At 47.4% G+C, this 24,417-nt stretch overlaps 1 protein-coding gene and 1 pseudogene across 1 annotated transcript; one reads left to right on the top strand and one right to left on the bottom strand.

Moving 5' to 3' along the window:
* Positions 1-218: 218 nt before the first annotated feature.
* On the bottom strand, positions 219-16,590 carry LOC125946809 (uncharacterized). Its single transcript, XM_049670877.1, is given in 5 exon segments — positions 219-1,000; positions 7,152-7,491; positions 7,493-7,739; positions 12,822-15,083; positions 16,312-16,590. Coding segments are annotated over 5 exon segments (3,570 nt in total). The 3' UTR covers positions 219-558.
* On the top strand, positions 5,013-5,191 carry LOC119459764 (U2 spliceosomal RNA; annotated as a pseudogene).
* Positions 16,591-24,417: the final 7,827 nt, after the last annotated feature.

Here is a 24,417-nt window from a genome sequence, read left to right as displayed (position 1 = left end):
TTTTGCAACGTCATCACTCCGCGCTCGGGGGCGGGAGATTGGCGCTATAGGTACGCGGACCCTTCAGACGCGATTTTTTTTTCTTAAATTAAGTTATTTCTTGGCACGAAACAAGTGCTGCGAGGTTTATGGAATAATATTTTAATAGTCGACATTAACTTAATATTTTACTTTAGTGTCCGGTAACAATTCCCAATTTCGAACCAACTAGGCCAAGCTTCCATCTTGCATGATCACTCATCTAAACAGTTCCGGCACTATCAAACGTATATTTAAACATCTTCACATCCAAATATTTTCATGTTCGGTTGACTACTACTAACTAGCGTATGTTGCATTTTCGACCAGCGAGAAGGTAAATATCTTCACATTCATATCATTTCATGTTCGGTTGACTACTGCTAACATGCTTATATTGCATTTTCGCCCAGCGGGAAGTTAAACATCTTCACATTCAAATCATTTCATGTTCGGTTGACTACTACTAACAAGCGCATATTGCAATGTCGATCAGCGGGAAGGCACACATCGTCACATCCGAATATTTTCATGTTCGGTTCACTGAGCCCTGCTGGCGCGTGATCCAGGAGGCATACGCCCGATGTGGGTCTCAGCGACAGGAACACGCATCGTATCATCGACGGTGGGCTGCGCGTCGCTTCGAAACTTGGGAGCCACGAATAGCTGCGCCAGAGAGTCAACTAGCAGGTTGAGGAGCGCGGCCAGGACAATGCCTATCCTGAGCAGTAGCGTGTCCCGGTCTCTGGGCCACCGAGGCAGGCCCAGGGCGAGAGAGGCCGACGTGGCCCAGGGAAACATGAGGGCTGTGGTGGCTGCAATGGGCAGGATGCAGGCGACGGCCACGGGGCGGAGCCTGTTGCCACCGCGGAAGGCGGCCAGCTGCACAGCCAGCAGGGGCAGCTGGTACGACGCGAGCAGGCACAGCACGCTGGCGTCCAGTCGCCGCTGCAGCCGCTTGGACAGGCGCGCGTACCAGCCTCTGTGTGGTGCAGGCACATCTTTAGTTCTTCGCAGACGCTTGTCCGATTTAGATGTGCTAACGGATACAGTCTGCGACATCACTTTTTGGTGCAGAGGTACGGATTTGTAAACTTCGTGCATCAATTTTTTATTGGTGTATCAATGATGAGTTGATGACATGAAATCCGAGTTGATGATATTCCCTTGTTCGAGCATTCATTTATGTCATCTACGTCCAGTGTATTGCCATGTTTTTTTTTTCGACTTTTGTATGTATTATATTTTTGCAACTATGTCAAGTACTTGATTTAAATTTACTTCTCTTGTTTGTATCGTAAGTATCCACTCCTGCATGGGCCCGAGAAGGGCCTGCAGTATCTGTAAATAAATAAAAAATATGGACACTCCCGGCGAATTTTCCCCGTCGCCTTTGGCGTTGCATTATGATCTGTATATATTTAGGTGTATGTATGCCACTAGCTTATGTATGCCGTATATGCAAGGTATATGCTATACCATATAACCGCCAATGTTGCTCAGATCTTACGTTCTTGACTGAATTATTCCTCCGAATTTTCGAGAATGGCTTCCCGCAAAGAGTTGTCATGAAACAACATTCACGGCGCATGGCGTTTACCTTAAGTCTCCTCACACTATTAAATACAGTGCGACGCAATATTATTGTTCGAACCTGAAAGTGATGTAGCTTTAGGATATGAATAAACTTTATTTGTCCAACGGTTATGGCTGTTGGTGCCCGGGATGCAGCTTTACTGGCGCAGCTCTTTACGGGCAGCGTAGTGAAGCCTGTGCGCTGTTATTGCAGGCCCTACACACAGCGTGGCAATGTTCTTAAGGGTGCCACAAAGTTTGACGCAGCTGCGTATGTCGCGTCCGCGTTAGTCGAGAAAACGGTCCGAGGAGTTCAAGCGCAACGCTAAACCTTGCTGTCAGCCATTCGTGCGAAACTAAATCAAAATTCTGTTTCCTACAGTCACTAGAATTTAACTTTCTCTTTCATTCAAATTGGTGCAGTGGCTTTCTCATAAAAAGAATTCTGCGTTTTACGTGTATTTTCTATAGGCGGCACTGAAGTTGGCCTCGAGCTGAAGCGACCACTTCGATCGACCCGGGCATGGGGCCGTGTTGAATAAAGCTTTTTTTTTTCTTTGTATCAGTGCTACGCTGAGTGTACCAGACGAAGGTGCGAACGCACCGTCATCTGATAAGAGATTATTCTGTAGGCTAACGATATATAGCCTGCATTTACGTCATCACCAGCGCCATGTTTCGTGCACCGCTAGCATGCTGAAAAGGTGAATCTTCATTTGATCAGGCCGTATTCCGAAACGATCCACTTTGGCGATACCACCACCTTGGCCACGCCTCCGCCAACGCGCGCGCTGATTGGCTGTTTTAGCAAAACTGGATTAGCTAATTGGCTGGTTGAGCACGACGTCATCCAATTTTGCTCATCCAGCCAATGAGCGCACGCCTCACGGCGATAGTGTCGCCGAGGCGATACTATCGCCGAAGTACGTCCCCTGCTTACCACCAAAAGCGGTGTACAATCCACGTGGATCTAAATTCACTGCAAGCCAAACAAGGCGGAAGATCACAGGAAGATGGAGTGCAAGCGATCAACAATGGTCCAATGTCGCTGCAGCCAAGGTTTCGACAAGGAGTCTCATCTTCGTCCAAGCCCTTGTAGTAACTTGATCTCCAAAGAAATCCCTTGCGTGACCACTGTTCATAGTGGTCACACAAGACGTCCGTGGCGCCTATGAGCCAGTGACGTCGCGTGCAAGCGCTGTGTGAGGTATGTACCTATACTGAACGTGCCGCGAGTTTGTCTGCTAATGGCGCACACAGCGGCATTCGATCACGTGGTTGCTTCCGGTGTGTTATTCGCGCTCGTCTTCAACCTGATGAAAGGCGGTACGGACAGGATACGCACACACTAATCCCAGTCTGGCCGTTGTGTATATGTAGATTACGAAGCAGTGCGCAAGCCGGCCAAATTACTGCAGAGAACTCTGGCGCTTGTGTCTATATAAGGGAGCTACAAGTATAGAGGTTCAGCGCTCTTTCAACAAGTGTGCGTGCGTTGTCTTTTCGTCCACTTCCATTTCCTTTTACCATTTATACATTTCAATTTCTTCTTAAAATACATCATGCTTTCCTTCCTTTCATTATCTGTTGGCTTCATGTGTTGGTTTAGATTACGCGCTATTTTATGTGGAAATACGGAAACACTCCACACAGGGCTCGACGTGCGTTTCTGTCCGGTTTCAAAGGTGTGCCTTTGCATAACAGGGCGTAATCGAAAACATTGTATATAACCAACTGTAATATGCAGCCCTACTTGGCTTGATGTGATTGTATACAACGATATATACGAGGCTCGGGTAATCACTTTTTGCTACGGAATTTTTAAAAATCACCTTTTGCAGATAACCTAATTCTAGTTGTTGAGCTGTATTCTTCAGACAGGCGGGCATTACTTGCACGATAAATCAAAACACATATTCAACTAATTAACAAAAGATAACGAATTAACTTCTTAATTAATTACTTTACGTCACATAACGCAATTTACGAATTGTAGCCAGTAAGTTTGCAAGGCTTATCCACTTGGAAAGAATTTCCAGAATGACACCAACTTGGTCAAACTCACCGTAAAAGTGTACTGTTGTTCCACTTACTTTCTCAACAAAACGCTATTTTATCCATTGAAGCACAAGAAATAAAACTGAAACATGGCTAACTTCAGAAATTTATGCCAGTGAACATCTAACACGTTTTCTGTTTTTCGCAAAGATAGACTGCATAGGAAGGGAGGTGGCGTATTGATCGCTGTAAGAAACATTCAATCAAAGCCTCTTTTTATTGATAGTCCTCTTTAAACAGGATATGTCGTGAGCTATTTACAGCATGTATAGCGGTCATCATAGGGGCTTGTTAAAGGCCCCCCCCAATTTTCATGCGAGCAGTGTTATAGATTTGAACGATGTGATAGCTTATGTGCAAAGCAAATACATTAACGCACAGATACGTTATCTGGCAAGTGATTTTAACTACCCTGGTATCAATTGCTTCTGTTTCCCACCAACTAATACTGGCAAAACTCAGGAATGCCTTATTGACTTGTTAAAATTCTTTAACATTCTTTCAAATAACGCAACCTCCCTGCCATTTTCTCTCTCTCTCTTCAAATACCGCAATTGATTTCTACGCCAACACGTGGTGATGCAACCCTTGATTGTTGCTTACAAAGCAACCCGAACATGCTACTGCAAATGTTATGGAACAGATAAGTGATCCCAGAATGATTCGCTGTCGATTTAAAGCCAAAATAAATTAACAACAGTCCCGAACTAAGGAAATATACGATTTTTCCAAAGCTGATTCTGACAAGACAGAAAACGAAATGAAAGAATTCTATTCAGATTTTTTGTCAAGGTATGAATATCACTCTGTGCAAGAAAATTGGGCGTTGTTTCGTAATCTTGTGAAAAGACTGCAGGAGATCTACATTCCAAAAAAGGTCGTCATCGAGACTAAAGGCTAACAGTGGTTTACCAGGGGTATCTAAAGGTGCTTGAATAAGAAACATTCAGGGCCATTCCACTCTGTGAAGGTGGATGACCAGCGAAGCTGTGTATGTGGCGATTGACCGTTGCTCCGGTGAAACGTTCCAAGTTTGCGGGATCGGGGCCAAATGGACGGTTCGCATTTATTTCCCCCTAGCGGTCCTGGCGGGCAGCACGCTTGGCGTCCGCTCATCGTCGGTGTTCTCCTTCCGCCGCCGCCGCCGCGCCCATTCCCTTTTCTGTTCACGCCGTCGTTCTTGGTACACACGCTGTTCTTCTTCAGACCGTACAACACGCGGCCTACCATTCACAGTCAGAATAGAACTGAGGAAAGGAGCCTACGTAGAGCATGACGTCAGGAGACAGAGGACACCCAGATTGGTAGGCACTAGTTTGAATGCGCGGGATGGTGTACACGTGTGTGGTGCGAACGTAGACATGGCCGACGCGGGTCAAAATTTAGTATCTGTTCTTATCAGCTTAATATCTATACGGGTTGTATTTGGACCCAAAATATTAAACTTATTTTTGCAAGTTGGCGGAGTGCTTGATGCCTGATTCACCTCCGCCGCAGGTCTGCCCGGTATTGCACTATCTTCGGGATCGGCCCGCGTTCTTGGTCTACGGACATCGATCTGCTGGGATCTATTTAACAATTAATCTGTCGTGGAATACACATTGACTGTCTTTGGGGGAAAGCAAATATGACTCTCGGTTTTCTCAGATGCGCACTTCGCCAAGCTAACAAGGATACAAAACTTCTTGCCTACAACTCAATTCGTCCGATATAAAATTCAATATTCGTCAGCTATTTGGAGCGCTCATCACGCATACCTCATCAAGAGATTAGAGTCGCTACAAAACAAAGCCGCCAGATTTATCGTATCGGATTACTCTTCCTATTCAAGTAAATCGAAAATTAACAACAGCCTTGACCTCTGCATCACTAGAAAAAAGGCGGAAAGCTTCTCGATTTTCTTTCCAAAGATTTATCGCAACCATACTTCTTAAACTAGAACAATTATAATGGCAGCAGCTGTAGCTTTTCCACGCTTGGGCCACTCTTACAAAGTTCAGTCAATGCAGATAAATTTTCAGAAGCACTGAACCAATTTCTTTCGGTTACGAAAAGATCGTGAACATGAACACAGAAATGTTCCGGATTGTTTCCATCCCTGTCAAATGGCATGTACCTGACATCATGCTTTGCTTAACTCCTCATGCTGTTTTCAAGTAATCCTTTTATTCTTGTGTATTTGCTATTCCAAATTGTTGCCTTGTATTTTCCAATGCCAGTGTTTCTTGTCTTTTACTACCTTTTATTGCGATAGCAATTATATGGACACTCCAAAGCAGATTTCTGTCGTCGGCGTCGCCGTCGCCGTCGCCGTGAGGTTCCGTATGACGTCAATGGAGATGAAATCGTCGCCGCGCGCCACCGAACGCTGTATGTGCGAGTGAAAGGGCGCGAGGGACGCGCGCTTTCACGGGGAGTGAACGCACGGCGGAGAACAAACGCGCGTTCTGTGCCGTGCTCCCTTAAGGGCTGCAGAAGTAGGCGTCTCTTTACTCCTTTACAATCACCATATATGTAGAGCAAACGCGCCTTCTTCTGACGCACGAAAGGCCGTGGAAGGGGGGGGGGGGGGGGAAGGGAGGCGACGTTTAGCTGCGGCACCAAGTGCCTATTTATATCAAAGGCTCCGGCAACAGTCACCAACGCTGCACGCGTTTTGAGCGAACTCGGGCAAAACGCCGACGGCGTCGACAACAGTTGCTGCGCGTTGCCGGTGCTGCTGCATGTCCAAGTTTATACAGCTGATAAAGCTAATATCATTACTCCGTATAGCTCTCTACAAATTTGCTATCGCAATTGATGCTTCACCTTTCAGGTGAAACTGCGACAACTTTTTTAAATGAGGAACTGTACCTGTACTTCTTTATACAAGTGTTTCTCTATGACGTTTTCTAGGAGTACTGCACAAAATTTTAGCACCGCTGTAATCTTTGTTGCGCGCATCAAATTTTCGGTGTTCATTGTACCAATATGTATTCGCCCCCCCCTCCCCCCCCCCCCCCCCCAATATTATGCCTGATGGACCTTTAGGATAAAAAAAAAGAACACAAAGAAAAAGTATCTGGAAAACCCATGTATTTCGTCCCACATTTTCGGAAAGAATACCTCGAAACTGGTGTAATCCTGGAAATTCATTTCAAGGGGATACGTCGTGCAAACTCACTGGCTACGATTTGTGAATTGCAACATGTGCCGTTATTAGTGCATTTTTCGTTAATTAGTTGAATATGTGTTTCGATTTCTCGTGCTATAGTAATGTCCGCCTCTTCGAATATTACAGCTCGAAGACAAGAATTATGCTATCTGCCACAGGCGATCTTTAAAATGTCCGTAAAACTTAAAAATGATCACTCCGTATAATTTGTTAGAAGATACGCTTGCTTTTAAGCGCAAACTATACCTTAGCGCGGAATAGTCACACTGCTGTCCAGCTCGGCCAGAGAAGATGGCAAGAGCCAACGGAGCCATTAGCACAAAACTGTGATTGTCCTCGTACGCACCTACAGTGGAGTTGGCCGAGGAGGCCGACTTGCGCGGCCAGCCAGCACAGCGCGTGCAGCACGAATGCCGGCGCGTCTTGGCGAGGCGGGGGCCGCTCCTCGGAGCGATGCGAGGTGGCGAGAGCCACCGTGGGGCCGCCGCATGCGACGAGCTCCAGGTAGACGTGCATGTGGTCCGTGAAGGTGGCGCGCTGGGCGTAAAGCACCAGCAGGGCGCAAGCCTGCAGGCACACGCTGAGCGCCACGTAGTCCAGCGTCACGCCCTGGGAGCCGAGAACGCATCGAGCGGCCAGCGCCACCCGAGGAACGTCGGCCACGGAGTCGCACGCCAGCGGAGGCCATTGGGCGCGACCCTACGACGATGGCGCCATGTTGGCTCGCCGCTTGGCCTAGGGTGGCGCCGGCACATACGGTCTGGATTCCCAGCTGTCGCATCGCGGACGCAGCCCTGCTTGCGGGCAGGCCTCCCAGTACGGACACGGAGTCTCGTACCGATGACAGCAGACCCGGGAAGTGCTCGCGCAGCACGACGAGCGTGCGATAGCTCAAAGCGTAGTGGAGCCTCTCCGCGCGCCGGACACCATCTTCCTGCATTGAAAAGTGGATACTTTTAATTGATCCACGATGGGGGAAGTTGTACCCGCGGCGCAGGGCGTAAGATATGTCTTACACTGTGGGCCTGAACAAACGTCAATTTATCGAAACATTCGCTCTGGGCGGAGAACCTTTTCCCGTGTTCGTCCATCGTTGACCTTAAGGGGACACTAAAGCAGTATTCATTCGGAACTGTACTGTTTATTTTCGCGCTTATACCCTACTGAAAAAACCCCGTATTCCCCATAACACCTATATCCAATAACATCATATGACATATGGGAAAAACAAGTTTTTGTATGGGATCCTACATGTTTTATATCGGATCATTAGATGTGGGAGGGCGGCACGCTGGCGATCCGCCGCGCTGGTGCAGGCCGCGCGAAGTTCGCCGTGAAAGTTCGCTCCATGTGGGCCGGGCTTTATAGGGCATATGGATTTTTGAATAGGGTAGATTGGTCATTAGAAGAGAAAATGAAAGTCAAAGTTCAATTAAATTTCGCGCTGACGTCCCAGTACCGGTGCGTCAGTGTGACGTCATTCCCAGTTAAGCTTTTGCCTCTCTAGAATAGAAGGTAGTCAATCTTTACCCATAAAAGATCTACTCGGCCCGAGCTGACGCCGTCAAAATCCATGACGTCACGGCGAGCTGGTGCGGGAACTTGAAGGCGGCGTCGCCACCAAAGTTGTGGAGTGGCAACGCTGGAATGATTCCAGAATCATTCCACGTTTTTAAACACCCGTAATGAAATGGGAAAAGAAAGATGGCACCAGTCAGGCAGGTGGAACGGGAATAGAATGAGAGATTCTGGAATAGAAGGGAAGGAAGGAGCACATAGTCCCGGAGCGCTACAAATGTTTCGTTTAAGCGCGTCTACAAAAGGGGTGTATTTCCCAGTTGACTTAAACTAGATTTGGCAAATTGTTTTGTAATTTCGCAATTTTTTCTCAATACCGGATCTTTCAGGATCTACCTGTAGGTGATTACTTCTGCCGCGGTCATTATACACAACGTGGTATTCTGCACTTCTGAAGACTCGGAAACATTTATTTGTGTTACAAGGTTTAAGTGCACTTAAATACAGCAGATTTTAGTTGCCAAGAATGATTCGATTTAGCAAGAGCATGCTTGGTTTACGACACATGGATGGAGGCCAAAAACGAAGTCGCATACGTTGCACACTGCGTGAGTCCACAGGGATTTGGTCCGCGCATCATGTTGTTTCGCGCACGGTCTAGTACCCAGGAGGCGTGATAACAGAGGTGTGCCGGAAAAAAAATGACGCCTGTGAAAGTACGCCACTACATATGAAACAAAAAGGATGGTCCTGCAAATTACAATTCGTTCGCTTTTCAAAGGGACAGAATAATAATACGTACGAGAAACAATGGTATGTAGCATTATTTGTAACGTTGTTAAGATTTCAATTAGTAAACATTTATAGAGAAAGCGTTACATATACTGTAATTGGAGGAGTGGAATGCATCAGCTCAGCCGCTCCAGGAGTGGGAATGGTCCAACTCTCACTACTCCGAGGAGTTAAATGGAGTGACGGGGATAATGAGTTAAACGGGGATCTTTCCGGAATGGAGTGGGAATAGAACTCTGGACTCGCCACCCTTCTTTCGTTTCTGGCTTATACTAATATGCAACACCTCTCACGGTAAGAGAGTGGCTTCATTTTAGTAAGGGTGATTTACTAATGCAGATCAAATTATTGTTCGCTTTAGTGCGTGCGTGTTCGATTACCGACGAAGGCCGCTGCATGCTCTCTAAGCGAGCAAACAGTAAATATGCAGATCCAACGCCCATGTTGGAATCAGTGTGAAGCCAAGCGGTAATTAAATGCTTTACAATTCTAACGGCGAGGCGGACAATTTTGTTTGCTTTCATGATATGCAACGTGTAATCTCATCGAATGTTTGTGTTTATAAACCGCAAAGGTCACAACTTTATTGTCATGCAATATTTATGTTTATACACAAGATATGCGGAAATGCAAACTCCGAATCAGGAGGATGCACAGTCTAAGCAGTGATCGCACAAAGATGAAGACGATGTATATGATTATTGTCGAGGGAAGAATGGTGATGGCAGCTAGCGTTTCCACATAAAAGCACGACGCGAACCAAGCAACATTTTGGGATTCCGTATACCTCTTGTGTCATAATGGGACAAACCCACTCTGGAGGATTGGCCAAAAGCGGCACACGAAAAAAAATAAAGTAAATGGAATAATCTGTTTAATATATTTCACGATTGCATTAACAGATCTACTTGCTTTAGAGATGACTGTTAGCTGACATTATATGTTCAAATTATATGAAGTGAACTTTTTGTTACGCAGAACAGAGGTGCGCATACTTGGTCAGCATACAAGGGTTACAAAAGCCCATTCCCTGGTACTTCAATTCGGCGAACATTTAACCTTTAACCTTCTTCGCCGAGACGGCGACTGACCGAACAACAGCCGGACAGCCACTACAAACCCAGTAAAATGGGCAAAGGATGCTTCGCTTTAAAACCGCTCTTTTGATGCGAAAACGTCAAATGGCTCATTAAGCGAAAAAGCCAGCGTCTGTCCTCTGGACAAGCCAAAAACGGCACCTAAATTCCCATTGGCTGCGGCGCCAAATCAAAGACCGCGCCTCGACAGAGCAGAGCAGCCGAAAGGAAATGCCTGCTTCTGCAATAGCACGTCAGGTGTTGCGTGAGGGGAGAGGGCGTTGCCGCGACGCCACGTCACCCTCGCTTTCGGAAGCCTGTGTTATCAGCGCATTCCTTGTCCACGTAAGCTCTCGCCTGCGTTCTAACCGCGCCTCGGTAATCGTTATAAAGAAATTAATGTATTAAAGGAACAGAATAAATTCGATAGGAAAAACGTTGGGGGTAATGAGTTTCGAATGTACGACCCCACCCTCAGAAGCCGAGTGTCTTACCCTGTGGGCTAAACCAGCGCCTCCTAGATAGTAGGGGGGGGGGGGGGGGGAGTATTCTGCGAGTGTCCGCCTAGTGGACATGCCCATTTCGTCTTCTGCTGAAGTTCTGATTGGCTGAGGGCACCTTGAAATGAAATACAAAAAATCCGAGGACACCTAAGCACTTCTTACGAGTTGTGAATGCGAAGGCATGAATGTCCAATTGAACGCCGCTGAACGGTCCTTCGAGTTATGAACTCCTCGCGGGCAAGCGAGTGCGTTGAGACGCTTGGCCAACGCCTCCTAGATAGCACAAGGCCGGTGAACTTCGAGCCGTGACGTGATGCTGCCTTGACGGTCTAAGAATAAGTAAGTGATAGAATCTAATGGAGACGCTCCCGAGTAAGCCGCGGGGATTTCAACGTCACCGATTTCGTCACGCCGGGCTTGACAATAAAAATTTCTGTCCTAGTAGCACGACATCATAAAGCAGAGTGCACAGGCCTGGGAAGGTATTCTGTAAGGGTGCACCAAGGAGGTTTTCTCGGTGTGCACCTAGTGGGCATGTCCATTTAGTCTGCTGCCGAAGCTCTGATTGGCTGCGCTGTAAAAATGTTCTACCTGCACCAGTGACATACGAGTACATGCAGGAATGCAGGTTTTGCATTCGTGGAGTATGTATGAACGGTGTTATTACATTAAGCAGCTGCGCCGAAAACGGCATCACCGCCCGCGGTTGCAGGCAACCCCGCTGTTGCCTGGATCGCCCGCGGTCGTTCCAGGCAACAGCGGGGTTGCCTGCAACAGCTGACGTCGCCGTCTTCCGTATGTGACTACATATGTTTAACTTAAAGAGGGGGGGGGGGGGGGGGGGGTACCTGCGAATACACAAGGACGTGTACACAAGAAGGCGTTAGACACGGACGGACGCTGTACTTTCAACTGTAATTTATGGGAATTTGCATTGCCGCACACAACATCCGATGCATGCGCATGTTCTACTCTTCCCAAGAGACATCTGTAAATGTCAGTTTGATCACCTTTTATCTACCCGCTAGGTAGGTACGTTCCTTGTTTGTTAAGACAAGGACGTATCGCTGACACAATTATCTTTCTGATTTCCGATATGAAAGACAATGCACATTTCAAGAGTTGAAAGTCTAGCGTCCGTCCGTGTCTAACACCTTTTCCTTGTGTATGCGTCCTTGTGTACTCGCTGGTACCCCCCCCCCCCCCCCCCCCCGTTTTCTTTCAAGTTAATCATGCACCAACTCGCCCAAGAGCTTGCCTTTAATAGACAGGTTTAGCATAGCAGAGACGGACACGTATACTGACTGATTGCTAATTGCACGAAATTGGGAAACAGGACACCACACAAGAAGAGAGACACAGAAGGATCGAGCGCAGTATATATGATCGATCGAACACGCATGGCCGGCCAAATCCTTATGCCCGTGCGAGCGCCGGCTTTTCTGAAACCCAGCACCTTACGCTGGAGCGAATTTGCGAGATAGTAGATGACAACTTTGTGAGCATTACCTCCATCGTCTCGCAAACTCACTCCAACATATAAGGCGTTCGGTTTCACAAAAGCTGGCGCTCGCGCGAGCTATAGCTAAGCATTTGGCTGGCTGTGCGTGTACGCCTGCACATATACCAGATGAGGTACAGGCGAACTGCAGCGCTGGTGGCGACGTCTTATAACACTGTGTTTAATATAAACGTGCAGAATGTTTGCCGCAGCCACTGACAGCATTCCACTTATATGCGAATGCATACGTCTGGTAGCGGCATAATTATCACGAATATTCCTTCAATTTTTTTTTCTGTGAAGTCATGCTGCATAAAATACGCTTGTGGCGTGTTGTGGCAGCGTCGCAAGGTGCCGCCACCAGCTCTTCATGCCGTTTTGTTGGTACAGCCAGTCGAGCCGCGATATAACACGGATATAGCGAAGTAAATTTGAAATGTTTCTCGCTGATAGCGTCAAACAAATAAATGCTTATATCGGACATAACAAAGGTATTTCCGTGTCGAATGCGACTTCGTTATGACGAGGTTCGACTGTGTTCCGGCAGACGTGGACGGTATATAGATACGTCGTCTTTATATAAGCAAAGTCTAAATAACAATTGCGAATGAATTGCATGCTGTTACTTTTTGTTTTGGTGACAGTAACTCGAAGAGCGAGGGCGTCGTCAGGATACGAATGTCGACGGCGGGGCCTCCGAACACAGTTTTGCGGGTCGCAACGAGCAAAAGTGGCTCACCGGGCAGCACAACACCAGTGCTGCGGGCTACGGCGATGCAGCGGTAGACGTTTGCCTCGTCGATGACCACTGGGCGCAGACCGATGCGCCGCAGTTCTTCGACAGCAGGAGCAGCTTGCGGTTTCATCACAGGCTCAAATAACAACAGACCTTCGCAATTGAAGTCTCTCGCGGTGTCAGCGCGGCAATCCTCGTCAAGACAGCGTCTACCAGCGATTGCGGCCATGCCGAAACCGCGTTCGTGAAACGACGCTGACACGGCTTTTGCGTTGCATGGCGCCGGGTGATCGCCTTGGCACAGCGGGAATACGTCACCCGGTCTACCGACGCAAACGGTCTCTCGGTGGTTTCTGGTTTCGTACAAGACCGTGGTCCAATCCCTGCCGGCGCGACGGGGCTCACACTCTAGCACGCGCAGTCGCCGACACTCGCTCCTCTCACGGAGCAACTCCTGTGGCAGTGCCTGGTGCTCTTCGATGACGGGTTTCGTGTCGTTGCTACACGTCGTAGGTTCTGGCAACTCTGGCGTGACAGGCTCTGAAGGTTCCAGCGCCGGTGGAGGGGGCCGTTTCTTGTGACACAGCGGGCAACTGTTTGCCAGTTGGCCCGAAAGGCGCCGTATTGCCCGCGCACCGGCTAACAAGGCTGGACACAGAGCAAAACGGCTCGTAGGCGCCTGCACCAGTACTTGAGGAATCTCGGGTAAAGACGGCCGTTCCCTGAGGCTAGTACATTGGCTTCTGACGGTACTGATAGAGGGAGCGCGAGGCTTATTATCTCCCTTGCCACCTTCGTAGCAGTCATTGGTCCATGGCGGTTCGCAGCTTCGGCTCACCTCTACAACGCCAGATGATACCACATCTGGTGGGTCACTGGTCTCCCTCAGGTCTTCGTCGAGGCGCTGGGTGCTCCAGAAGGGGTTCACAAAGGGAGCCAGCCTCAACGGTGGTCCCGGGGGCTCTGGGGGCGTGTCCAAGCCGTAGCCGTCGCCATCTGCTTTGAGGCCGGAACCTGCGGCCGCGAAAGTTGCCACTTCGTACGGATGTCCCGTGGCGTCACTTCCGTCCTTCCAGAGCGCCGCCCCCACGGCTGCCGCTGCCCATCGAAGCGGGTGTCCTCGTGGTAGCTGAGATAGCCCGCGTGCGACAATAGGCGCGAAACCGTGGCATCCCGCAGGAAGTACTCCGGCCAACTTCTCTTCGACCTCGCACAACGCGCCTACACAGTCGATGGCGACGGAGCTCGTTCTTCCCCAGCAGGCAACCGACAGGAGGGCGCCTCGCGAACTCGTCGCTCCAGCCGCGGCTAGAGCCGACGCTGCGATCTTCTCCAGAAGCCAGTTGGCGAGAAGCGCTCGAGGAGGGAACAGCAGCAGGTGAAGGCTGAGCGCCCGGAGGAGCACTTCGTCCCACGTGAAGCGGTCTCGGCCGAGCCAGAACAGTAGCGAGAGCAGAAACGCGACGGCCGCCACTGCCCACTGGGCCGGCCCGAGCCCTTCTTCGTATTCGGGCCATTCCGGACGTGAGCACTGTGCAGCGCTTTCCGTGGCGGCACCGGTCCTCAGAACGACGGCGCGGAGTTGTCCCCGAGAGCAGGTGATTCTGGAAGGGTGCAGGATGACGCTGGTTCGGTGCATGTGGATACTGAAGAGTTCGCACGCCGGCGCTCTTAAAGGCCACCTAGCGGCCATGCGGGGCAATGCCACGTCGCCTTGGTCCACGACGCAGTCGCCGGACAGCAGCACCACGTCGCAGGGCGCCCTGTCGCCCTGCTTCAAGGCGATGACGTCGCCGGGAACCAGCAAGCTGGACTCGACTTCCTCGGCAGCTGGTAGAGCTAGGGTTGCGGGAGAGTGGACGACACGGCGGGTGCGGAACCTGCTTATTAAGCATTCGCAGGTTTGGGAAAGCCAGAATGCGATGACTACGAAGGCTGCCACACCGGCTGTTAAGTAATGACTTCGCAGCAGCCACAGGAAGGATCCAACCGCCAGCCATCGTGTCCCCGGGATCCTAGAGTGTCGCGCAACGGAAGTGTACTCGTTCAGGCCATGTTGCTGTAGCAGAGCTGACCTCCGATCCGAGCGCACTCCGGTGCTGGCGACGAGTTGACCGCAGGTCAGCTGGCCACCGTCCAAGCCCCGTTCTTTCTGGAGGAGCCAGGGTTTTGTGAATTAGATTGGGTGCAAACAGTCATCCACTGCACAAGGCCCGTCCCCGGGGACTTTACTACGCTTTGTTCTGCGTCAACCGTACCCAAGCTACCTAGAAATTTGCCAATCCCATCATTCCATCAACGCAATTCTCTGTCGTTGTCTACTGTGTTTTAATTCCATTCGCACTCACTGCGTTGAGTTCGCGCAGTGGTTCTCCTAGTGAGAGATAATGCGGTCACATGTCACTGGACGGCTACACATGACGTCAGAATCAGAATTTCTCTCGGTTAAAGGGACAGTACAGAGAAAAGCAAATTGAGCTGTACGTATTAGTAGATTACGCTTCTGCAATAAAAAATGTCTGGCGGAAATCGTTCTTTGGGGATGTTTATCGTCGTTAATGCGACTGACAGTCAAGTGGTGGTGCAAATGTAATTTGGTGCTGGGAGATTGATTATTGAGAGGATGCAACTTTATAACGTATAGTCACTGTTTTCGGTTTGCATGATTTGTTTTTAAGACCAATAGAGAGAAGTGAAATAGCCACCGCCGAAACGCGCCATGCATGATCCGTTTACTGCAGCCGGGCTAGCTCCTCTCGCGCGCTTCCTCCATGCCGCGCTATCCGATGGCGCGCGCGCAAGGACCCCTTCATTTTGCGTGGTCTCCGAGGGTGCACTGGTGTCGCACGGGTGCGCGCTAATGCTGAGAATTAATTCCTGGTTGCCCAGCCCGTGATCGTACGTGGTCGATCGTCTCGAGGCTGCCGTGCTCGGGGACGCAGGTTCGATACCGACCAGTGCCGAAGTTGTTCGAATCTTTCTTTTTATTGAAAGACCGCCGTAGTAAAGGGGCTATAGGAAACGCAATATATAAACTGCAAGGCAATGCGGATGTTGTGGGTTCGGCTCCCACAGGCGGCAAATTGTTTTTTCGTCTACATTCATTTCCCATCTAGCTTATCATTTCTACACTCGAATTAAAAGCTACAAATAATTCCCCCTGGACTTTCTGGGATGACGCGGCAATAGATGCCGTTTTACGTTTTGTTTTAACTTACGTCACGTGGCGAATAGGTCACAATATTTCAGTGTGTGTCATATCATGCGAAAGAAACTCTTGTCAGTTCCCACTTGTGCAACACCCGAGTTACAATTTGCTTAGATGACAATAAGGTCGAGGTTAAAAATGAGTCTCGAGGCACTCCTCGAAGCCGTCTCACGCGGAAGGCGGCGCCGTCCCAGCAGAAGCGGACACCGCGGTGCCGGAAGGTGCCGTCATGCGCCACCCTCCGCACGTCCAGCAAGCGACCCGCGCCGTCGTGCAAGCTGACCAGCGACGCCCGCGCCAGCGGGCACCGGGAAGCCGCCAGCCGGAGCATCCAGCCCTTCGGTAGGAGCCATCGGGTGCAGGGGCAGCAGCGCAGCAGTTCGTACCAGCCGCTGGGCTGCCAGCCGCGCAGAGCGCCCTTCTCTTCGCTCTCATCTTCGCATCCAAACATATCGCTTGCTTGCTTGCCTTCGAGAGTGGCTTGTACCCACTATGGGGGATCGGCCAAGAATCGGGTGATATCGCTTTGTTGTTCTTCCTTCGACTTATGGTTATGACACGTGCCCACGAAGGGGGATAGGGCCATTGTTTGCAATGGGAACATAATATGAAGTTCTTGCTTCCTGTTAACTTATCGATCAGTAATAGTTCTTACAAATTATTTGACGCCGATCATAATCATCAGAATGATGATGAGCCTTATGCACGTACCTACAATGTTGCATGCACTCTAAGAAAGGTTTGCACCATCTTATATGAGCCTACCTTGTCCCCAAACAATAGTCGTCATAAATTTCGCACGCCCGGTACTTTCAGGTCACGAACGGCATGCGCGTTATCAAGGTACTAAGCATTCTTGATAGGAAAGCAGGGAGCTCAGAGCTTTCAAGAAAGGAAACGCGAGCAAGGCAGTTGATCGTTGTTGGACAAATGTGTTTTTACGTGCGGAAAAAACCTAATAAAGAGTAGCTATAGTACACGGTCTGAGACATTCCTCGTTCTGCCACAGTTGATGACCTCCATATTTTTGTGGTTCTCTGTGTTGTTAGGCAAATACACTTAAACCTCGATTTAATTAGCTAAATCGATGGGATTCTTAGAATTACTTCGTTCAACTGAGAAGGTCGTAAAATTGTAGACGCTTAAAACCCGCCTGTTCTCAGTATCTCGATTTGGTCACGTGCAGCTTGATTACTTCAAGTGGCGGACATTAATGATGAATAGCGATGTGGGGTTATTTTATCGGAAAAATTTACTACATTTGTTGTTGACTTTAAGGGTCATGTTCCAAATGCAGAACTGAAATGCAAAAAGCCGGCAGATCCCATGCCCTGTGGGAATCGATGTTATGCGAAGCAGTGTGCGGTGAGCCTACCAAGTTAACGGAACGACCATGAGAGCACCAAGACGTAGGCGGCTCTTTCATGACCTACATCACACGCATGTCATGAGTCCTCGGGAGTCCCTATAGCTACACCTAAGAGACCTTAAGGCGAAAGCCTCAGTCCTGCTCATGACTATGACTTCGACCATCAACCTTTAGCCTTTTCCTTCACTTAGTACCACATCCGAACCCATTCCAGTGGTTTTTGAGTGTTAATCTTTTTTCGCTGAGTCATTGTCATTTTTGCTGAGTCATGCTCATGACTATGACTTCTACCAGCATCCTTTAGTGTTTCCTTTACTCAGTACCCATGGCCGAACCCATTTCAGTGGTTTTTGAGTGTTAATATTTTTTCGCTGAGTCATTGTCATTTTGCTCAGTCATGGTCATGACTACGACTTCTACCGTCATCCTTTAGTGTTTCCTTCACTTAGTGCCCACGCCCGAACCCATTTCAGTGGTTTTTGAGTGTTAATCTTTTTCGCTGGGTCATTGTCATGACCTACATGACACCCATGTCATGACATGTCATGGCCTATCACTTATATTCGTCATACACTCCTGTCATACTATGCCAATTTTGTTACCTACCAAGCTAACGAAACGACCATGAGAGCACGAAGACGTAGGCGGCTGTTTCATGACCTACATGACACGCACGTCATGACATTCACGTCATGGCATATCATTTATGTGCGTGATATACTCTTGTCATAGTATGCCAATTTTGGTACATACCAAGTTAACGAAAGGAGCATGAGAGCACAAAGACGTAGGCGGCTAGATAGATAGATAGATAGATAGATACTGTCAAAGTAGTAAATGTTCGCCAAGAAATGCTTCGCATTTAAAACGATCGTGTACTTGGTAGACGTTAAAGAGCCCGGTGGTCTCAAAGTTACACAGAGCCTTCCAATGCGGCGTCACTGTGCGATTTCGGGACGTTTAAGCCCCGTAATGTTTTCACCGAGCAGTGACGTATAGTCATATTCATTTAGCAGAAAGCCTGGGCTTGACAGTGTTTTCGATAAATGGGCTCTCAAAATATGTGGCGCTGTGCGTTGATGTTCCAGTCGAGCCTTGATCTTTCTCCAGTGCTGACAGGCTTCAAACGTCCTTATTGGAACATAAGTTTCTAAGGGTACCTGTTTTTAAATAGGCATGCCTTCGCGCATGGTGGGCGTCGATCGCGCAATAGTTGCATAAGCTCTAAAGTAATTTATTTCGTGCAGAATTGTCTATCCGCCGTAGACGATTTCCAACATATTCTGGAAATATCAGGCACAATCTGGGTTACCGTGTCACATCTTGCATCGACTCCATACTCTTTCTGAAATACGACGTGACATAGTGGACAATACATCGCACGTCTGCATGCTGACACTCGCTGGACGTTTGATTTATTTCCGCGGCTTTCGAAATAGGAACACCAATCGACGATTAATTTTCCTATGTTTTCAAAGTTGCTTTTCGTATGTCTCATTGTCTACGGAGTCTGACAGCGCCGGCTGTCAAAGCGCTCTCACTCTATTTCGCAGGAAAGGCTTGCACGTGCAGTTTTCAAACAGGTCGATCCAGTTTCCGATGCAACGCGTAACCTCTTGCCCGTTAGAGCTTAAACTAAACGTCGCGGATTTTGTCAACTGCCAATATCAGCGACGCGAAACAAGTCAGATTAACAGGGACACTGATAATAAAAACGTCCCGTGCATTGGGGGCACGTTAAATATCTCTTGATGGTCAAAACGAATCCTGAGTACGGTGTGCCTCATAATCAAATCGTGGTTTTGGCCCATATAGCCCCAGAATTAATTCACTCATAATAAAAGCTTATGTCAGTAAGCTACGCTTCTGCAACGTGAAAGTTGCCACTTTTGCAGCAAGAGGATAACTGATGAGCCAGGAAAGTCTCAAAAATGAAAGACGAGTGCCGCGACGCATGTTTTTGCTTTATCTCGCGGTGACGTCACTGACAGCGTTTGCTCGTCGTGTCTCATGTGGCAGTGAAGGGACATTGTGCGACACACGTGTCGCGGCGTCAAGTAGTCCGGCAGAGTCTGACAGCGCTTTCCGTTGCTATAATGGACATCCTTAAATTACGCCATATTGTCAAATTCTGCAATCGTGTCATTTTGAGCCAACCAGAGGGACCGTAGCAGCCCCGTGGGCCAAACATAGCTGACAAGATAGCGAATTCAACAATATGGCGGAATTTCACAATGTCCAGAATAGCGCCGTCGCAGCGGATACTGTCAGGATACCTGTTATACTTTCGGCGATATTCGTATTTGCCAAAAACGTGGCAGAGGAAATTGGAAAATTGGAAGGATGTGATTGGGGGGGGACACCGAGTAGTATGTCAGTTCTATCTCATTTTAATACAAGTGGCGTCTATGCTCTCCAGCTTGAGCAAACGCGAATACTCTGTGGGACTATTTTCAGGAGCGCGTTGACGCGTGCGCTTCGCCTCGGCAGTTTTCCCCTCATAACCACGGAAAGTTAAAACGCTGAGGTTTTACGTGCCAAAACCACCATATGATTTTGAGGTACGCCGCGGTAGGGGATTAATTCTGGCTACCTGGGGTTCTTCAACGTTCGCCTAAATCTAAGTACACGGGCGCTTTTTCCATTTCGCTCCCATTGAAATGCAGCCGGGCCCGCGCCCTCGAGCTCAGCAGCGCAATGCGACAGAAGCTTGTTCTCGGGTTACCTTCCGATCGCCAATGAAAGAGTATGCATTACACTTTACGAAAACGAAAGCAAAAAACGGTCCAAATAAAAGAAAATCCTTATCTTAACTGTGACGCCACAGAGACGGGAAGGGGGTAGAGGCAGGGGTGGCACGCAACTAATTTTTGTCGTCCTAGTCTTTTATAGGGCTGTTTTTTTTTTTTATGCGATTAGTATTATTAGCCTACTTCGTCCGTCCGTCCGTCCGTCCGTCCGTCCGTCCGTCTTTTCACGCCGTGCTTCAATTACACAAAGTAAAGAAGACGCAACTCCGGTTTCAGTTTATTATCCATTTAATACAATGATTATGTAAACGATACTGTACAGACGAGGGTCCCAAAGTCAAAGACTGCAACGGGACCCTCGGTTCAAATTAAAAAAAAAAGAAATGTATACAAGGCATGGGTTAAAGCAGCAAAATTAAAAGTGTAGAAGGAAGACAAACGAACGCGCAAAATACAATACAATGGTAGGATACAAGAAACAAGGAAATGCCTATATCAACAGGCGTAATTATACAGAACAACATATTATCGGGCATGAAACTAGTTACAAAAAATAAAACACTTCAATTCATATTTGAATGTATTCAATGATGTTTGTTTAAGAGACTGTGGTAGATCATTCCATATTTTTGTCGCTAAAAACGAGGACGTCATTTTTCCATAGTTGGTGCTACATTTAGGTAGGAGAAAGTTGTTGTTTTGCGCAAACCTAGTGGAATTGGTATTAGTAAGTAAGTTGAAGTCTACAAATTCGTAAGCAAGCTGTTTGTTAAGCAATTTAAAGAAGAAAATACTTAAATGACACTTAAACAATCCAGATACAGGTAGAATAGAGTTAGCATTAAGAAGCGGGGGAGCATCTGAATAAAAGTCACTGTTGGTGATTATGCGAATGGCCTGGTTCTGTATGTGTTGAATAGACGAGAGGTGACAGCTATATGTGTTTCCCCAGTAGGTGATATGACTATGAATGAATGCAAAGTATAGAGATAGTAATGCGTGTACTGAAAAAAAAAATGCTCGTGGTTTAATCAATGCTCTTATGCCGTAAGCTGTCTTTTGTTTAACAAATGCAATATGATTAGTAAATTTCAAGTTAGGATCTAATTTTATGCCAAGGAATGACACACAGTCCGCAGTTGACATCTACGTAGTGAATCGGTCTTGGTTTGGTAGAGAACGGTCTTTATTAGGGATTTAGGGATAGGCGAATATTGGAAGTTTCGAATACGAATTGAATACTACACACCATTCTTATTCGTATCCGAAAACGGACTACGATGGTATTGTCGAATATTTGAAACTAACCGAATATTTCGCAAAAACCGAATGTTACAGTTCTGTAACTGCTCTTTGTCCGCTAAAAAAAAAAGTATGACAAATTATTATGAGTGAACAAGCTTTTAAAAGCTATGCAGAAACAAAATAAGTATGCAAGCTTTGATTTAGGTTTCGCGGCGGGAGCAATTATATGAGGACCTGTAAATTTTGCTTGTAGCGTGTCATTCAGTGTTTTTTGGCAGCCTATAGTCATTCTGTCCTTCTTGAAGCGCAGGCATTCGTGTCCTTCCCGGTGCAGTTAATTGCCAGCCTGGTCCCTTCCTATTTCCCCCCTGTCCATTGTATGCGTTTCTTTCACATCAGTCCACTCTAGTCTAGTATAGTATAGTCCAGTCCTGTCCAGTCAGTCACAGTCAGTCAGTCATATATTTAATGCGCCCAGGAACAGCCCTAATGTCTGACTGCTGGCGCACGCATACATTAAAGAAAAAAGAACCTACAGGGGAATATAAGCAAAAGAAATGAATAAAGAGAACAATGAAAATTAGAGTGTACATACAACAAAGCGCAAGGTAAATACAAAAGAAAAAGAGGAGAAAAGGCAGTCAAACTATTTGTGAAACTATAAAACAACAACGCAAAGCTCGGAATAAGCAATGACAGCGAAATATTAAAAATATCCTGATTATGAAAATAGGCGTTATAAGGACTCAGTCGCCTGTGGACGGTTAATTGAGTGTATAGGTGATGACACGCAGGAACATGGAAAGGTCTATGCTCTCATGCTGAGCTTGCGTAGAATACGAAACATGATACAACTGAGGAGTTCGGGACAGGTGAGGTTACCGCGAAGGAGTTTGAAAAGAGACAGAAGGTCAGCGTGATTACGTCGGCAGCAAAGTAAGGGCAGTGACAAACAGTGCTAGAACAAGGTATAGTGTCCGTGTTAGCAAAGCGGCGATGATATTTGCTTAGAAACGTTTTCGGGACGTCATCTACGGGGGTGCCCATTTTTAAGCTTATGGAATTTCTAAAGATTTCCTGTTGAAGATAACATAATTCGAGTCCTTGAGCTCGATTATTTAGAGATGTGGACATTACTTGCAAGAGAAATAGAAAGACATCTTCGACAAATTATCTTTTGAATTAATTGCTTTGCGGCACATACTGGTATTTACGAATTGTAGTCGGTGAGTTGCCAAGGCGTATCCGCTTGGAATGAATTTCCAGAATGACATGTTTCAAGATATGCGCTATCAGACTCGCCGTAAAAATGCACTGTTGTTCCACTTACTTTTTTATCAAAATGCTGTTTTACACATTGAAGCTCAACAGTAACTGGATCGAATGCCTATGCATTTCGTCCCACACATTGGAAAATAATATCTCGAAACTGGTGGCCTCCTGTAATTTATTTCAAGTGGATGCTTCTTGCAAACTAGCCGGCTACAATTCTCAAATTGCAATATGTGCAGTAAAGTAGTTATTTAAGAAGTTAATTGATAAATTTTGGCTAATTAGTCGAATATGTTTCGATTTCTCGTGCTAGTAATGTCCGCCTTTTCGAATAATCTAGCTCAAGGATGAGAATTATGCTATCTGCCATAGGCAATCTTTAAATATTCTGTGAAATTTAAAAGTGATCACCCCGTATAATGTCACTGTCGGATGTAGAAATGCCATTTCAGACGACCAACGCGTATTCGAGTTGAGGAACACAGATTGTTGTGTACGACTTGCGGAAAGGTGTAGGAGAATTGAGTTCCCTCGATAGTCTGCAAACAGAGCCCAGAATGCGCATACCCGGCATTGCAGCGCGTTTAGTGTGAGCAGAAAAAGGTTGTAAAAAGGGTACACCGAGATCTCACAGACCTTATACAATGGTGCAGAATCTACAGAATAAGAAAAATTAATTATTGCTGTTTTGCGAGTAAAACATCATCACTTTGGTCTTAGCAATGTTCAAGGTGAGATCTTTGCACCATTTAGAAAATCAGGTTAGACTGCAGGATGCGACACTGATCAACAGTATAGTCACGTTGTGAGGCTGAATAACGACGCAGTGTCAAAACTGTGAGTTCAAAATTTGACTCTTTATTGGGCGAACTTGCGCCCAGCGAAACACTCACGCACAACGATAGCGGCGCGCCAAGTCGGCGATCGTCGAAAACTGCGGAGGAAGCGCGTCGGCTGACTCGTCGGAGGTTCCAGCGTATGATCGCTGGTGCGCGCGTGCCTTCTAGAAAACACTACACGTCCCGCATGCAATCATATTACACAAGGTTCTGTGACAACAGATAGAATGAACCTTCGAGTAAGCATACCAAATCATGCAGGCGTTGAGCAATAACTTCAAGTTCTCCCCGAGAAAAGGAGAAATAAGTACACGTCATGAAACAGCCGCATACGTCATGGTGCTCTCATGGTCGTTTCGTTAACTTGGTAGGCTCCCCGCGCACTGCTTCGCATAACATCGATTCCCACATGGCGTGGGATCTGCCGGCTTTTTTTTTTTTTTTTTTTTTTTTTTTTTTTTTTTTTTACTTATCATGCTGCCTCTACTGGTGCAATCCTTTGATCTTGTGCATCACTTTATATTATACCGGTTGTCGCACGTAACTTGAGCCAAGCTTTAAAAATATGCAAATATCACGTAGCTGAACAGAACCAAGGTAACGTTGTTGGCCATCGCTTGGAGATACTCAAACTATTTTTAACAGCGAAGCTGTTTAAGCCAGCCGTAACTCAAACTATTTTTAACAGCGAAGCTGTTTAAGCCAGCCGTAATTTGTGGTTTGTGGTTCGTATCAAGAAATGAAAGAAAATAAACTTTCTTGCGGAGGCGGGATTCGCACCCACGGTCCCAAGGCGAGCGCCG

This window comes from Dermacentor silvarum, chromosome 7 (assembly GCF_013339745.2).
Source record: "Dermacentor silvarum isolate Dsil-2018 chromosome 7, BIME_Dsil_1.4, whole genome shotgun sequence".
NCBI lineage: Eukaryota > Metazoa > Arthropoda > Arachnida > Ixodida > Ixodidae > Dermacentor > Dermacentor silvarum.
This window is presented reverse-complemented; position numbering and strand designations above follow the sequence as displayed.